General features: G+C 33.4%; 1 protein-coding gene across 1 annotated transcript; it reads right to left on the reverse strand.

Moving 5' to 3' along the window:
* Positions 1 to 126: 126 nt before the first annotated feature.
* On the reverse strand, positions 127 to 645 carry LOC139875701 (uncharacterized). Its single transcript, XM_071863014.1, has one exon. The coding sequence runs from the start codon at positions 643 to 645 to the stop codon at positions 127 to 129; it is 519 nt and encodes a 172-aa protein (XP_071719115.1).
* Positions 646 to 19,545: the final 18,900 nt, after the last annotated feature.

The following is a 19,545-nucleotide window of genomic DNA, read 5'->3' on the forward strand; positions in this document are numbered from 1 at the left end:
TAAAAACAAATGCAGTCTTTGAAAAACGTCTCATATAGAGGTCAAAACCTCGCAACGAAACCAATTAATATGAAACGTTTATAATCGATATGAACAGCACATTTCATTATCTATCAGTGATGTTTGTTACTGTCGTTTAAAATTATTGTTTGATCTATGTTGAGCTATGGCATGTATACCTATACCTAGATCCTTTGCCTTCTTGACAAAGAACTCCAGTTTGTTGTTAATCTCATTTAGCATAGAACGCATCTTATGAGCATATATCAAGTTATCATAGTTATCAGCGATATTAGCTTTAAAACTTGATACGAAATTATTGAATACCGATACCTCACCGGTGCTTGTGCTGCCATGTGATTCATCATTCATCTTTCTTCGCATAGTTTCGGTAGCCATATCATCGAGTACATCTTCCATGTCATAAGCAAGATCATGAAAATCTTGTAACCAGACATTAACAGATCTGTCTGTTATTTGTTTCTCGCTTGCATCAGCAAGCACAGCATCGATATATTTCCAGTTTGTTTGAAGATCTTTCAGCTGAGATTCAATTCCTACAAATCCAGTCAGCTTTATCAACTTACCAGAGAGTAAATTTTCTAACAGCACGGTGACAGTTGCAGTAAGAACGATTTCAGCCATTGGAATTTAAAATTAATTAAAAGATTTGGTTTGCTTGAAACGGATCTAGTAGTTGATTTCAATAGATGAAGGAAAAAATGAAACAGGAGTTGTATTAGGTAATTGCAGATCGATGAAGAAAAAAGTAGAGGAGACTAAGAAGACTTGAGTGTATAATTTGTGTGTGTTGTGAGAAATCATTTCTAAGTGTCAAATTTTTGGCTGCACAATTTTATAAGCCATTAAATGTACAGTTCATATTTGTAGTATAAATATGTGGGTTATGATGATGTAGTTTTTACACCATTTTTTAATACATATACTTCTTACATATACATTTACTCCATTGGTTTACTTGTTTTAATCAAGTAGTCTATAGTCAAGAACCAGACAACTAAAGGTAGTTATAAAACTCCTAAATTATAACACGTTATCAGCACGAAGTGCTCCGTATTATCAAAGTTTATCTAAGCAAGCACACGTCACTAATCTAGGTAAGAAATTGTTTAACTTTTATTAACTTCACTAACATTTATATTTATGTTATTTAAGTTATATATGGTCGGTTATACCACCTGAATTATATTTCTGTAATCTAACTTTTATTAACTTCACTAACATTTATATTTATGTTATTTAAGTTATATATGGTCGGTTATACCGCCTGAATTATATTTCTGTAATCTAACTTTTATTAACTTCACTAACATTTATATTTATGTTATTTAAGTTATATATGGTCGGTTATACCGCCTGAATTATATTTTCTGTAATCTAACTCTTATTAACTTCACTAACATTTATATTTATGTTATCTAACATTTATGATTACTTATGCAATTAATCATTATTTATTTCATGCATACTAATGTTTATTCTTAAATTTATTATTTATGCATAATATGTTTATTCTCTTAATCTTCGTATTTATACTAAATGTATTTATACTAAATGTATTTTATAGTAATCATATTTATACTAATAAAATTCTTTTATTAAAATTATTTTAATACAACGGCAACATAACGATCGTTAACATTAATTAACGACGTTACAACGGTCATATACACATAATGGTCGTTAACGTCGATTGACGACGTTACAACGACTATATTTTTCAAATATAAATTAAACATCTCCGTTTTCACATTTTCACAAATCAATCTTCATTTTCTCAAATTACTACTCTCCAAAATTTTTTTATTAAAAAATGATTAACTCAAGGATGATTTTTCCTACTGTATTGGTCATAATAGCTATCATCCTTGTTGCTTGTACACCACTAGATGAACCTATATTTTATCCTTTCCTTATGGTTTTATTATTTGTAATCATACCATTATTCCTTTGTTTGCTACTTATGAATCTAAACTAATTCTAATTTCATGTTGTTATTTGTCTATGAAAAAAAAAATTTGATTATGATTATGATTATGATTTATGTTGTTCATCTTTCTGAAAATAGAAAATGTCAAACTTATCAAAGCTTGAGTTTGATGCCTTAGACATATCGGGAACAAACTACACATCATGGGTTATGGACGTAGAAATAAATCTTGGATCATTGGGTATTCTAGAAACTTTAAAAGAAAACAATACATGTTCCGATCAAGATAAATTAAAATCAATTGCTTTTATTCGCAAACATATTGATACCACCTTAAAACATATGTTTCTCACTATCAAAGATCCACATGTTTTATGGAAAAGTATCAAGAGTAGATTCGATAATCAAAAGGAAATATTACTCCCAGCTGCGAGGGAAGAATGGAGAAATCTAAGGTTCCAAGATTTCAAAAAGGTAAGTGAATACAGCTCGGCCATGTTCAAGATCTGTTCAAAGCTTCAATTCTGTGGTCAAGAAATAAGTGATGCTGATATGATGGAGAAAACTTTCTCCACAATGCATTCTGCAAACATAACTGTGCAAGAAAATTTAAGATTGCAGAATTATAAAACTTTTTCCAAACTTCAAACTTATCTCTTAGTTGCAGAAGTTAATAAAGAATTACTGATGAAAAATCAAGAATCTCGTCCTACCGGTGCGCTAGCATTTCCTGAAGCTAATGCTATTAACAATAATAATAATAAAAGAAGAAATGCACATGGACGAGGGCGTGGACAAGGTCGTGGCCATATTGGCCAAAACCATCATCATGGAAATTACCATAACAATAATAAAAATCATAACTATGTTCGAAATCACCCTTATGGTAATGGCCGTGGTGGTGGTCGTGGTCGTGGTGGTCGTGGTCGTGGACAAAGAAATAATAATCCACAAAATTATAAAATCCAAACACCATACAATCACACAAATCACAATGTTGAAGAAGGCTCTTCAAAGAATGTTGAAGATTCTTGTTACCGATGTGGTAAAATTGGTCACTGGTCTAAAAACTGTCGAACAAATCAGCATTCTGTTAATCGGTATCAAGAATCCCTAAAGGGAAAACAAAAAGAAGCAAATCTTGTGGATGGCCTTGATACAAAAATCACTGAGCCAACTTGTGACTATTTTAATGAATAAATTTCTAATATCTATATATATAGATATCCTATTATATGTTCCCGTTAAATAAATGGTTGTAGATTTTCAATCTACACCATATCTAGTTTACTACAAATTTCCTTATCATGTGCTATCATTTGTAACATGTTTTGAATGTAATATATTGATGAATTATGTACTCATTATTTGTTTCTCATATTTTTTTTGAAGTTCATGATGTATACTGCTGGAATAAAAAATCAGTCAAATGGTGGAGATATTTGTATTGCAGACAGTGGTGCCACTCACACCATACTCAAATCTAAAAAATATTTCACAGACTTGAAAGCAACGGAAGGAACTATACATACTATATCAGGTCCTGTGGACTTAATAAAAGGAATGGGAAAGGCAAAATTCATGTTACCAAATGGTACGAATTTTCTGATAAATAATGCCTTATTTTCTCCCATGTCAAAGAGAAATTTGTTAAGTTTCTCTGACATATACCAAAATGGATATGATTATCAGTCAGTGACAACAGAAAATGAAAAATATTTAAGTATCACTGATAAGAATCGTGTAATTGAAAAACTACCAAGACTTCATTCTGGTTTACATTATACACATATAAATGTGCCTGAAGTAAATGTGGTAGTTAAAGAAAAATCATGTGATCCTGTAATGATCAGTTTGTGGCATGAGAGATTAGGCCACCCAGGATCAACAATGATGAAAATAATAATACAAAATACACATGGACAGCTATTGGCGGATCAAAGGATCCCTCATGATGCACTTATCCCATGTACATCATGCTTACTTGAAAAGTTGATAATAAGACCATCACCTCTTAAGGTTGAAAAAGAATCACCAATGTTTCTTGAAAGAATTCAAGGTGATATATGTGGACCAATTCATCCACCATGTGGACCATTTAGATATTTTATGGTTCTAATAGACGCATCTAGTAGATGGTCTCATGTTTGTCTATTATCAAGTCGAAATATGGCATTTGCAAAATTTATTGCTCAAATTATTAAATTGAAAGCACATTTCCCTGATTATACTATTAAAAGGGTGAGACTAGATAATGCCGGTGAGTTTACGTCTCAAGCATTTAATAACTTTTGCATGTCTATTGGGATTATTGTTGAACATCCCGTTGCCCATGTGCATACACAAAATGGTTTAGCTGAATCATTAATTAAACGATTACAGCTAATAGCTAGACCATTAATAATGCGAACAAAACTCCCAGTATCTGTATGAGGCCATGCAATTTTGCATGCTGCATCATTAATTCGCATTAGACCAAGCGCAAGTCATACATATTCTCCCTTGCAACTTGCTTTTGGCCATCAGCAAAATATTTCCCACCTTAGAACATTTGGTTGTGCGGTTTATGTCCCTATCGCACCACCACAACGCACTAAAATGGGTCCTCAAAGAAGGATGGGAATATATGTTGGATATGAAACATCTTCAATAATAAGATATATTGAACCCATGACGGGTGATGTTTTTACATCACGTTTTGCTGATTGTCACTTTAATGAAACATTATTCCCTAGATTAGGGGGAGAAATTGTGATGACCCTAAAAATTTCGACTAATTTAAACCAATTCTCTATATGATTTAATATTATATATATTATATATATATATATATATATATATATATATATATATATATATTATAAGATGTACAAGTAAAACACTAATTGCTACTGTAAAAACGACTTTGCTACAGTAAAACAGTATTTGCTATAGTTAAACCGTATTTTGCTACAGTGCTACAGTGAAAACGACTTTGCTACAGTGATTTGCTACAGTAAACACTATTTGATGTCGACGAACTAGCAAACAAAAACGGAAAAGGCGGCCATGCGATCGCATGGCAAAAACACTGAAAACTCATGCGATCGCATGAGCTACAGTAAATTGAAAAGTACTATAAATACGCCGGTTTACTCAACGAAGTATTCACGGAAATTCTTTCTCTCAATATTTATATTTATATTATAATTATAATTTTAAATTTAAATTTAAGTTTAATAATAATAAGGTATATACGAGGGTGTTTTAATTCGGGTTTCAAACCGTTTTAAGCTAAGGAAATATTGGGTATTGTTCGGGGTATTGTTCTTGAATCCAAGGCCAACCATACAGTCATCTACCATCATTACGTCTACGCAATTTGCCTACAATATTGAGTCTCAATATTGAACCGTGAGTTTATAGATCCCTTTTTAAATACTTTAAATATTTTTGGGCTGAGAATACATGCAATTTATTTTAAACGCAATGGACACAAGTACATACTAAATTCTACACTGAGTTAAACCGAAAATCCCTTAGCTTTGGTAACTAGTAGCAGCCAGTACATAGGATATGGACTGGTGGGCGCGAATAATTGTATATGGATCCATAGGGCTTGACATCCCCGTCTGAGCTAGTAGCGCTAGCCTTTTAACGGACGTATGTTATTTGAGTTTATGACACGTTGGTTTGCGTGTATTAAAACGAATGAGGTAATTATCATTATAACGTTAAAGTTTAGTTACCAGGGTGCTCTGTTACGTAGAATCTATTAATAAACTTTTGATGAAATCTTGTGGTCTATCTTTATATATATTTATGACTCGAGCAATTAAACCTATAACTCACCAACATTCGTGTTGACTTTTTAGCATGTTTTATTCTCAGGTCCTTAGACTGCTTTCGCTGTGATGTGTTTGTTGCCTGCATGGAGTCTATCATGCTTTGTATAAAGTTTATTGCATTCGAAATAAAACTGCGTTGTGTAATAAATAATTTGACTGTGATGTCAAACTGTATGATAAAAACTTATGTATTTTGGGGATTTGCTTATACCTAAGCACTCACCCACATATGTATAACTTTCTATGTTTAGAAAGTCACTTATTTTAGTGAATGCAATATTTTATCAAAACGTATCATATAGAGGTCAAAACCTCACTGTGGAATCAATGATTAACGTGCCGCGTCAATAGCGATTTTGACGGGTCGTTAAAGAAATAAAAAATAAAGAAAATGATGTTTCATGGTGTTAACCTCAATTAATGTATCTTGATCCTCGCACAAAAGAATGCGAGACCGAAGTTCAAAAAATAATGCATATGCAAGAACTTGCGAATAAATTGCCTGATGCATTTACAGATACAAAAAGAGTGACTAAATCATATATACCAGCAGCAAATGCTCCAGCTCGAATTGAAATTCCAAAAAATGATGTCATTCTTGAGTCTTTGCCACGCCAGAAACGTGGGAGACCAATTGGTTCCAAAGATAAAAATCCTCGAAAAAGAAAATCAGCTGATAATGAGGTAAAAGAAAGTGTTCAAAAAGAACTACAAATCAATACTCCTTCTGCAGAGGAGATTGATGATGTCAATACAGAATTTTCAATCAATTATGCACATTCAAAAATATTATGGAACTGAAATGAAATGAAAAATCTTGATGAGATATTTTCATATAATGTTGCATATGACATCATGAATGATGATGATGATCCAGAACCAAAATCTGTCATGGAATGTCAAAATAGACATGATTGGGATCATTGGAAAGGAGCAATACGAGCTGAATTTGAATCACTCAATAAAAGAAAAGTTTTCGGATCTATCATTCTCACACCTAAAGATGTGAAACCTGTGGGATATAGATGGGTTTTTGTGCAAAAAAGAAATGAGAAAAATGAAGTTACAAGGTATAAAGCTAGACTTGTAGCTCAAGGTTTTTCTCAAAGACCAGGAATTGATTATGAGGAAACTTATTCTCCTATTATGGATGCAATTACTTTTAGATACTTAATCAGCCTGGCAGTTTCTAAAAATTTAGAAATGCATCTCATGGATGTTGTGACTGCTTATCTTTATGGATCACTTGATAGTGATATATATACGAAGATACCTGAAGGATTTAAGGTATCAGAAGCAACCAATGAAAACCCAAAGAAATGTACTCAATCAAGTTACAAAGGTCTTTATATGGGTTGAAATAATCGGGTCGCATGTAGTATAAACGATTAAGTGATTACTTGATAAGCAAAGGGTATACCAATAACCTTGTTTGCCCTTGTGTTTTCATTAAGAAAACAACATCCGGATATGTGATCATAGCTGTTTATGTTGATGATCTTAACATCATAGGGACAAATAAAGAGATCCATGAAGCCATTCAACTTCTAAAGAAAGAATTTGAAATGAAAGATCTCGGAAAAACCAAATATTGCCTTGGTTTACAAATTGAGCATATGCCTAATGGTTTACTTGTACATCAATCAACATATACTGAAAAGGTTTTGAAACGCTTCAATATGGACAAAGCAAAACCATTAAGTACTCCCATGGTTGTTAGATCACTCAATGTTGAAAATGATCCATTTCGTCCATGTGAAGATCATGAAGATATTCTTGGACCAGAAGTACCATATCTTAGCGCAATTGGAGCTCTGATGTATCTTACAAATTGTACGAGACCTGACATTTCTTTTGCAGTTAATTTGTTAGCAAGATTCAGCTCAGCACCTACAAAAAGACACTGGAACGGGATCAAACACATATTTCGATATCTTCGAGGAACTGCTGATTTAGGATTATTTTATTCTAACAATTCAAAACAAGATTTGGTTGGATATGCAAATGCAGGTTATTTATCTGATCCTCATAAAGCTAAATCTCAAACTGGATATGTATTCCTAAATGGAGGTACAGCAATTTCATGGCGTTCTCAGAAACAAACACTTGTTGCTACATCCTCAAATCATGCCGAAGTCATTGCATTACATGAAGCTACTCGGGAATGTGTTTGGTTGAGATCAATGACACAACTCATTACTGATTCTTGTGGACTAGAACGTAATAAAAGTCCAACAACTATCTATGAAGATAATGCAGCTTGCATAGCACAGATGAAGGAAGGGTACATCAAAAGTGATCGAACAAAACATATACCTCCCAGATTCTTCTCATATACTCAAGGTCTCATCAAGGACGACCAGATTGAAATGATATACGTTCAATCTAGCAAAAACTCTGCTGATCTTTTTACCAAAGCACTTCCAACTGCTATTTTCAGAACACACGTTCACAATATTGGCATGAGGCATGTTCAAAAGATGTAAAAGCTCAACGATGTCTACTTGAGGGGGAGTCAATTCTATGCTGCACTCTTTTTCCCTTAGCTAAAGTTTTTTCCCACTGGGTTTTCTTTAGCAAGGTTTTTAACGAGGCAGTACTAGTTTCTCTCTAAATAAAATTATCAGCCAAGGGGGAGTGTTGTGAGAAATCATTTCTAAAAGTCAAATTTTTGGCTGCACAATTTTATAAGCCATTAAATGTACAGTTCATATTTGCAGTATAAATATGTGGGTTATGATGATGTAGTTTTTACACCATTTCTTAATACATATACTTCTTACTTATACATTTACTTCATTGGTTTACTTGTTTTAATCAAGTAGTCTATAGTCAAGAACCAGACAACTAAAGGTAGTTATAAAACTCCTAAATTATAACAGTGTGGTGGATATTGAAGGGATAAGCTTCCACCCACTATATAAAACGTTAGGTGCCAAACTTAATACTCTCATCACTTTCTTAGTATTTTCTTAGTCAATAATTATATCTACCTTTTCATCTTCAATTTCTTGGAAATTACTAAAAAAAAATTATGAATTGCATAGTAATTTCTTAGTTATACTCTCAAGTCTTGGTCTACTATTTCTAGTAATTGTATCAACCCCCTCAACTTACGTCACTTGCTCTGTCACGGAGCTTTCGTCGCCCACACGACGGAAGTTTCAAGCATTTTAGATGAGTTTCAAGCAATTAAAAAATCTAAAAGAAAAACTGACAGTTCAATCAAATGTGTTGAATCATTCCTTATATTCTGATTCGGAATAATTTTAGTACTTTTCATGTTCAAAATTAGCACTTAATACAAAGCCATTCACAAACTTGATACACTTCAATCAAATATTGGTCAACCCAAAGATATCCAAGCTGCGATGTGTGTGAGAGTCCGTTTATGGTAAACAACACGTAGCTTTTTTGTACTTGTGCACAAATGTCGCAGCATCAATCTCCTTTTCAAGAAGCTGCTCTTGGAGCTTTTCAGATTCCCCATATGTTTTACTTGACGACTCTGAAACATATGAACATAATATTGAAAAATATCAAAAGTTGTTGAATCCATTTACCTTTAACTAAACATGTTGGATGATTTTATTATACTGGTCAAAGGTGAAATTCTGCCAACGTGTAAAGTGCTTTAGCTCAAACCCAACCGAACTTGACTCATACCCAGATAACACTCGCTATAACCCACCCAGGCCAACATAATTTTCCACATATCATATGTTTAGAATAGAAAGGTTCAAACATAACCTAACACAAATCCCTAATTAGGCAAACAGCAACGACAAGTAATTAATTTGCCATATATATTAAATTACAGTGAACTAATAACATTTTTATATATTTATTCAATCACCGAATAATACGCAAGACTGAGATTCAAATTTCTTTTAAAAAATCTAGGGTCCGATAAACTAGATCAAAAATTTAAAAGAAGGATATGACAGAGAGAATTGGTTACCTTGTAACTTGAGTAGCAAGGAACCTGGTTAGTAACTTTTAAGGAGTTCAGCTTTTGTGTTAGTGAGATCATCAAGTGTTTCTTGAGTAGATGCTAACTCGCTTGTTCATATGATCATACACTGTGTCACAAAAATAAACAGCATATCTAAAACCTAACCTGGTTCCTTAAATCAGTTATCCGGGGGTTCGTTTTCTAAGTTTTCTCATGCATATCAAACACATCATAGAATTAATATATTACTCTTAGACCAAGAAACATTTTTTCACTTACCAAGTATAATAGATCAAACATTCTAATACTAATGAAAACAAAAAACTCAAACACAATTAGCTCAACATTTTTCTGAGGCACTGGATCAATATAAAATAAGTTAAATATGCTTATTACTAAAGGTGGCAAAATGGCTGAAGGTCGGTTAATGGGTCAATACAAATTTGGGTTAAAACTAGTCATAACATAATGATATTTACCTGCAAACCAATCTAAATAGAGATCGGTTAACGGATCAATACTGACTACCTTTCTTTAGTATATTTAACTGCAAGCAATACTATGTGCTTTTTATAGGAACTAGTAAACTATTGCATTAATCATGATGATTACCACAACATAATAATGATTACAGATATTATTGAAGACTGCAAACGGTAACTTTTCTTTTCAAATTTCTCTTTACTCGTTTAAAATTAAAATGAATCCAATTAACCCATTCATAAACAAATGAGCAGTGGTTTCAAATATTTTTGCATTGCAGGATCTCTGGCTTCGAACGTTCCGTTCAACTGATTTGCCACCAACTGTGAATTAACCGACACCTTCAATGCTTTGATACCCATCTTGAAATGGCCCGTCCAAATCCATATGGACGAATACAATAACATTTGGTCTCATTGCGAGGTATTGACCTCTATATGATACGTTTTACAAAAATTGCATTCGTTTTTAAAAGAAAACTTTCATTAAAACGATAGTTGACAAATATGCATACCATTTCACAATATAATCAGACTACAAATGACTTAATCTGTCATTTACATTAATATAATCTTGTTGAACTCAACGACTCGAATGCAACATCTTTTGAAATATGTCATGAATGACTCCAAGTAATATCTTTAAATTGGGCAAATGCACAGCGGAAGATTTCTTTCATACCTGAGAATAAACATGCTTAAAAGTGTCAACCAAAAGGTTGGTGAGTTCATCAATTTATCATAAATATTCATTTCTAACAATTTAATAGACCACAAGATTTTTGTTTTCATTTTCATTTCCATAATCATTATACAGGCATTTCGCAATCTGCATAAACATAAAATCATTCAGATGGTGAACACTTGGTAACCGAACTAACAGGATGCATATAGAATATCCCCCGCATACAGGCATTTCGCAATCTGCATGCTATATACTGGCCGTCGCAATCAGTATATATCAATCGAAGTACTAAAGCATTCGTACCCCGAATGGGACTTGTCAAGGTCCATAGATCTATCTTTAGGATTCGCGTCAATTAGGAGCCATTTCCCTAATTCTTAGGCTACCAAGCTAACAAGGGGCGATATTTGATATTCGTAATCCAGCCATAGAATATAGTTTAAGTACTTGTGTCCATTTCGTAAAACAGTTTATAAAACAACGCATGTATTCTCAGCCCAAAAATATATATAAAAAGGGAGTAATGAAACTCACTTTCACAAATTTTCAATTCGTCGAAAATCAGACTTAGCCACGGATCGATTCACGAACCTATAACAAATATATACATATATATCAAATTATGATAAATATATATTCAAATCATATTTTTATTTACGTGTTGATGATTTAAGTTGTCAAGTTAGCAGTCCAACGTTAGTAGTCCAATGTTAGCAGTCCAACATTAGTAGTCCATATATATAGTTCAATACATCACCCTGGAATAATCAAGACGTATTGTAAATATAATGTCTAAGACTCAATCACAACCCATTGTACAACTATTGTCTTTGAAGTTATCTCGACGTGTTGTGTACATGTGTCTTACGATTTATCTGACTTATTGTATATATATATTGTCTAAGGTTTAATCACAACCCATTGTAAAACTATTGTCTTTGAAGTTATCTCGACGTGTTGTGTACATGTGTCTTACGATTTATCTGACGTATTGTATATATATTGTCTAAGGTTTAATCACGACCCACTGTACAAACTGTTGTCTTTGAAGTTATCTCGACGTATTGTGTACATGTGTCTTACGATTAACCAAGACTAGTATAGTACAAGGAAATATGTATAAATACATGTATAATACAAGAAAAGTTAGCTAGGACATGGTTAGTATAGATTTTTGCAAAATAATCCCGTAGCTATTTTGGTGATTTTTAACCAATCTTGTTTTGCCCATATCTTCTTCGTTATAAATCGGTTTTGAGTGATTCAAATTGCTATGGTTTCGTAAAGAACTGTAGTATTTAGAACTAAATTGAAAAAGTAGTGGTTTATAGTCAGAGTTACAGGTTACAAGTCCATATTTGAAAGAGGTAGTCATTTCCGTCGAAAGAACGACATCTTGATGACCATTTTGAAAAACATACTTCTACTTTGAGTTTAACCATAATTTTTGGATATGTTATCATGTTTATATGAAATATTATTTTCCCAAAATACAAAGCTTTAAATCAAAGTCTAAGATAGTTTTTTATTATTATTATTATCCAACCCGAAACAGCCCCCGGTTTTACTACGACGGCGTATATCCAGTTTTACGGTGTTCTTCGTGTTTCCAAGTTTTAACTCATTAAATTAGCATATCATATAGATATAAAATATGTGTTAAGTTATTTTTAAAAGTCAAGTTAGAAGGATTAACTTTGTTTGCGAACAAGTTTAGAATTAACTAAACAATGTTCTAGTGATTACAAGTTATTTTCTTCAAATAAGATAATTATATAAGTATGAATCGAACGATGTTATGAACATCATTACTACCTAAAGTTTAGTAGATAAACCTACTGGAAGTGACAAGAAATGATCTAGCTTCAAAGGATCTTGGATGGCTTGAAAGTTCTTGAAGTAGAATCATGACACGAAAACAAGTTCAAGTAAGATTATCACTCGAATTAAGATAGTTATAGTTATAGGAATTGAATCAAAGTTTGTATATGAGTATTACCTTGATTTAGAATGATATCTTACTGTAAACAACAAGGATTTCTTGAGGTTGGATGATCACTTTACAAGATTGGAAGTGAGCTAGTAAACTTGGAAGTATTCTTGATTTTATGAAACTAGAACTTGTAGAATTTATGAAGAACACTTAGAACTTGAAGATGGAACTTTAGAGAGATCAATTAGATGAATAAAATTGAAGAATGAAAGTGTTTGTAGGTGTTTTTGGTCGTTGGTATATGGATTAGATATAAAGGATGTGTAATTTTGTTTTCATGTAAATAATTCATGAATGATTTATAATATTTTTGTAATTTTGTGTAATCATTCATGCTAGTTGCCAAATGATGGTTCCCACATGTTTAATGACTCACATGGGCTGCTAAGGAGCTGATGATTGAGTGTATATACCAATAGTATATACATCTAAAAGCTGTGTATTGTACGAGTACGAATACGGGTGCATACGAGTAAAATTGTTGATGAAAATGAACGAGAATGTAATTGTAAGCATTTTTGTTAAGTATAAGTATTTTGATATATGTTCTTAAGGCTTTAAAAAGTGTATTAGTACATATTAATACAATACATATATATACATTTTAATTAAGTCGTTATTTCGTCGTTAATCGTTACTTGTATATATTGTTTCGAAACCTTTAAGTTAGTAGTCTCGTTTTATGTATATAGTTCATTGTTAATACACTTAATGATATACTTAATTACCATTATATCATGTTAAACATAATGTATTAATATATCTTAATACAATACATATGTATTTATTTTAATTAAGACGTTATTACGTCGATAACCGTTACATATATATCTTGTTTCAAATTCCTTAATTTAGTAGTCTCATTTTATGTATATAACCCATTGTTAAAATAATTAATGAGATACTTAATTATAATAATACCATGTTAAATATATATATATATATATATATATATATATATATATATATATATATATATATATATATATATATATATATATATATATATATATATATATATATATATATATATATATATATATATATATATATATATATATATATGTCCATATATATATCCTCATGTCGTTTGTACAAGTTATTAACGTTCGTGAATCGTCGGACAAACTGGGTGGTCAAACGTTTACGTAAAATCCGTTTCAATTAATCAAGTCTTAACAAGTTTGATTTCCAAACATGTTGGAAATATTTAATCATGTAAATATCAATCTCAAATATATACATATATTTATATACATATATTATTTACAAATAGTGGTCCGTGAATCGTCCGGAAAAGTTGAAGGTTACATGAACACAGTTCCAAATTTTTGAATTTCAATTTAACAGACTTTGCTTATCATGTCGGAAACATTAATTCATTTAAAGATTAAGTTTAAATTTGGTCTGAAATTTCCGAGTTGTCACAGTACCTACCCGTTAAAGAAATTTCATCCCGAAATTTGTTTAAGGAAAGTTTGATAATGGAAGTAAGATTATTCTTGTATCAAGAACTATAACTTGAATTCTTATCATGAATTTGATCGTTCATATAATCATTATCAAGGAAATAGATTAATGGAGTATTTTGAATACCTTGAATGAGTCGAGTTCCGTTTATGAATAGCACGAGTTCAATAAATATAGAGTTTTTTTCATCTTTGCGAAAATATGGATAGAACAATTCGATTACGCGAAGAGTATGAATGAAGCTATCGTAAAAGATGGAATTGAGGAAATAAAGTTTCGTCTTAATTTTTGACGTAGTCACAGTTGATTTCCGGATTTCAAGGAATGTAAAGAAAATCTTCGAAATCTATAAAAGATTTGATTTTTCAGGATTTAAGGAAATTAGGATCCTCTTTAATTAAATGCGGTAATCTGCCTCGATTGCTCTGTCTGTTATATCTACTATAAATTGACCTCTTTCGACTCATTATTATCACCATCCCTACTTTCTTCATCAATTCATACATCCAAAAGATTGTGAAAAATGCTCAATCCAGTTCTGGTTCTTGACCTAATATTGACGTTCGCCACCATTATCCTTCTTTTCCAGCTCCCTCCGAAGGAATCTGTTTATTTCTATTATGCTCTAGGGATTGTTGTATTTATCATTCTCCCGTGTCTTTATATTGCTATACGCATTGATATACACGGTTTGTAATTTCTGATTTTTTATTGGGCTTTATATTTTCCTTTATATTTCGGAGCTCCATGCTTTTGTTTTCTCTTCTCAACTTTAAGTAAAGCGATCAAGACGTCTCGATTTTGTAGGTACGAAATTTCAAATGAACATAACTAATGTTTTAAGCAGAAAGGAATTATAATAGCACGATTTAATTTGGTAAATTACCGGTATCACGGAAAAGATAGAACTATCAAGAAAATATGTTCTTGATATTTTTAGAGGTTAAATAGAATGAAAGATTCGTGTAACATGACACATGATGATGATATAATCTGTGAATCATCATGTTCCATTAGAAACTCAGCATGACTTACTGTAATATTACCACATTGATCAGGCGTCATTATATTATACTAACTCATGCTTTGATTCCCAACACTACTTCAAAAACATTCATAATCTAAACTCGAAGTATATAGAAATTTAGAAACTAAAACAGTTTCCTTTAAGATGTAACACAGATAGCACGAAGAGATAAGTAATTTCGGACAAGAATATTTATGAAAATATCCTCAGAAATATCAAGGATATTTATGATGATATTTTTGGAATTTCTAAGATCGAAGGTTGATGAAGAAAATTCTTCCTCAAGTATATAGAATAAGTAAGGAGCAAGATATTCGCTAAAGATTTCATCGGATACAGAATCATCTGGATTCTTTATGTATAAGTTTAGTCCTTATAATTTGTTCACCGTCTCCTTCATAGTTTTGCTTAATCCGCTTTCTAGTATCAATTTTCTGTTGAGCGTTTCCAACACTCTATTCTTTATCGTCAAACTTTTGACTGTTAAGGTCGTTTACAGTTTTTGCTGCTTCTTCAGCATTTTCAAAACTCAAAGAACTAATTCGCAGGTTGGGGTTCTTTTCAAAATTCCAGAATTGGAGTACGTAAGTCCGGGAGATAGACGTCATATGTAAGTATATAACAGTTGACGTAGAAACGTTGCGAAATTCGAAATAATGATTGATGCTTCCCGGTATGTGGTATGACAGTTATCGTTACAAGACGTTGATGAGTATATGATGGATTTCAATGAATAATGATAGTGATATTTCGGAGTGATTTAAGTTGAAAAGTAATGGAGTCGCTGGTACGTTTACTGCTAATATGGTGGAACATAAAAGGTTCCCCGGTAACAACGATAGAAAGGCAATCGTATATATCAAGGTTTAATTAAGGTTTCTCCAAATGAAACGTCGAAGTTGTATTGCTGAAGGTGTGACAAAACTAGATACTTGAAAAGGAATTTCAAAGTTATTTTCGGTAATAATAATGCCTAAGGATTTATCACGGATACATGTTAAAGTGTAACAACCCAAACCGTAACCGACCAAACACGACGAAATTTCAAACAAAAAAAAAAATTTCTGGTGCAGGCCATCTGCGTGGCGCGCCAGGTGGCCGCGCGGCGCGCCAAACCACCTGGACAGCCCGCTGTCCCCGGAAGTCAATTTAATGAAAATGTTTGACTAGTTCCCGACACATTTAGCTAAAACGCTTTTAACCATGACTTCATATATGAAAAACTAGCACGTTTAATTAATAAAATCAAATTTACGAAGCGGGTCCCACATCGACCCAAATTACCCCTTGAGTACCAAAATGCAATATTTGACCATAAGACTTTTAATACAAAACGAAGCCGAGCATGGCGATTGGGGATACGCTACCCAATCCTAAACAATCCAAAAGCAAGTCTCTAAAGCAAACTATGCAAGTCTTCTAGTCCTCGCGCTTACCCGAGCCACCAATCCGCATGCAATCTATAAAAAGAGTCAACAACGAGAGGGTAAGCTAATGCTTAGTGAGTAGAATAAATATATACATGCATATACAACTTACCTACTCGCATCCACGACATCACATAAATACACATAAATCACTTACCTCATCGTACCAAACGCTAGTATCATCAAATCGTATAACTAGCAACCTCATAAGCAATCAATAGCTAGTAACGTCAAACCGTACAACTAGCAACATCATTAGCATAAATAAATATATATAATAAATCAAATTAAATGCTAGCATCAACAATTACAATTCATGGTTAACCAATCTCTTCGCTAGGGGAACGACTTCGCGAATCAAGTCATCGATGTTCATAACATTCGTTAGCTTCCAAAAACGGCTATGGCATGCTAACCCCCCGAGGTGTTCCAAAAACGGCTATGGCATCACCCCTCAAGTGTTCCAAAAACGGCTATGGCATCACTTGCTCAATGTGAGTAGAACACGGCTATTACTCACGCTTTCGTACACCAACACGGCTATGTGTACGGGTAACTCAAATAACAACGTGGGAGTAAAACACGGCTATTACTTGCCACTAAATACACAAACACGGCTATTACTTGCCACTAAATGCACAAACACGGCTATGTGCCTTAGTACAAAACATGGACTAATACGGCTAAGTCCCACAACCTTGGTCACAAAACGGCTATGTGACACCATCAACACGGTACATAAATCATATACATACATATATACATATTCCACTCACAATAATCATTATGGACAAGAACGGCCATGTCCCACCACTACGGTCACAAAAACGGCTATGTGACATCATTACTACGGGCAACTATCAATGTGGACAAAATGTCTATATCTCACAACTATGGTCACCAAACGGCTATATCCCACAACTATGGTCACCAAACGGCTATGTGACACCATTTCCACGGGCACATAAATCATACACATACATATATAGATATTCCACTCACCTTGAAGTCTTGAAGAATGCTTCCAAGTAATCCGCAACTCGCCAATGGAAAGTACCTATTCCATTACCACAATTACAATAATACACTTAGAGTGGATTTACAAATCAACCCAATTCGTAAGTGCAATTTCGACCCAAATGCACTTCCAAGCACAAACCGTGCCCAAACTAACCAATAGTCACTAACACAAGTGAGAATGGTCCTAATATGCCAATTAAACCCGAACTCAAGTGTTAAACACGTGTCATACCCATTTTGACCCTTAAACCCTAATTTTGACCCATAAAGGTCAAAATCTCATTCTTTGCAAGTTTTGACACCAAAACACATTTAACTCGGTTTTATACTTCAACTTAATCCATTTTAAGTTTATAAACTTCATTAAATCGCCAATTGGGTCATAATCACCACGAAACCCTAATTTGACCCAAAGTCAAAGTTAGTCAACCAAATAACCCTAAATGGGTTCCAATACTTCCATAATCACTAACTTAAGTGATTTAACTAAATTTCAAGTTCTAAACATGGCCAAATAGTTCACCAACCCGAAATCCGCCAACAATTAACAACAAACCCGATTACTAGCATCACTAAACTCATTTCATCACCTAAAAGGGTTTCACAACAAATTTACTCAAACCCTAACTTGAATATCAAATCAAATAATTGAAACTCGGAGTTTGAGCTTACCAATACTATCACCGCGTAGCCAAGAACGAAAGGAACAACTTTAGAACCCGAGCTTTGGTGAGAAATCGACTCCTTCTTCCCCAAATCAAGCCCTCTCTCTCTAAACCCTTACTCTCTCTCTAAAAATGGTTGAGAGTGTTTTGGTTGGTGAGAATTTGATCCAAACTGATCAAAGGATCAGTTTTGATGACCCTAAACCGACCCCAAGTGAAAAGACCAAAGTACCCTTCATTTAAAGCCTTTAAAAAGGCTGAAAATTGCTTCTGACCCATTCGGCGCGCCGCGCCACTATGTGGAGCGCCGCTCCACTCTGCAGGTCAGATTTCAGAAACTTGTTTTGGCCATAACTTTTTGTCCGTAGCTCCGTTTTCGATGAATCAAATATCGTTGGAAACGTAATAAGATTTTCTTTCCAATGGTAAGGCTTTGAAACATCAACACAAACTTTATTTGGGGTTGAAAAGATACGTACACACCTTGGTACTTCAGACCACGTCCCGTTTCCTTCGACGTTCGAGCAAGCGACACGTACATGCTTCGTACACTTCACACACGCATCGTGCACCATAAATACATTATGTACAATAAATATTTGGGTCTTACAACTCTCCCCCACTTAGAATCGATCACGTCCTCGTGATCCTCGTCACTTAACCAAACGGACCACACTCCACGGTCCTCAACATAAGTCCCAATCCGACTTTCCTAAGCAATTCTTCCCGACGAATCGCCTTCCACAACTAAATCGTCATCCACGATTTTTCTCAAATCCACAATCCGAGCACTAAAACCATACTCATTCCCTCGCATCGGGAAACTCATCCCATCTCTAACCGAGATATCACTCCTCTAGCGTACCATTACCAAGTACCGTGCTAAAGCAACCAAGTCTCAACCTAAGGTCAACAACCCGAAACGATGAAGACCGAACCAAACGAATCCTTACGGATAACACCAATCACTAAACATCCCTTGTAGCGTATAATACAACCAATACGCAACTACCGTAACATCATACGCGAACGACTAGAACTGC

The sequence above is a fragment of the Rutidosis leptorrhynchoides genome, chromosome 11 (assembly GCF_046630445.1).
Source record: "Rutidosis leptorrhynchoides isolate AG116_Rl617_1_P2 chromosome 11, CSIRO_AGI_Rlap_v1, whole genome shotgun sequence".
Lineage (NCBI taxonomy): Eukaryota > Viridiplantae > Streptophyta > Magnoliopsida > Asterales > Asteraceae > Rutidosis > Rutidosis leptorrhynchoides.

What these genes read in the sequence shown, in the direction of transcription:
- LOC139875701 (XM_071863014.1), bottom strand. Translation starts at nt 645, where the DNA reads ATGGCTGAAATCGTTCTTACTGCAACTGTCACCGTGCTGTTAGAAAAT.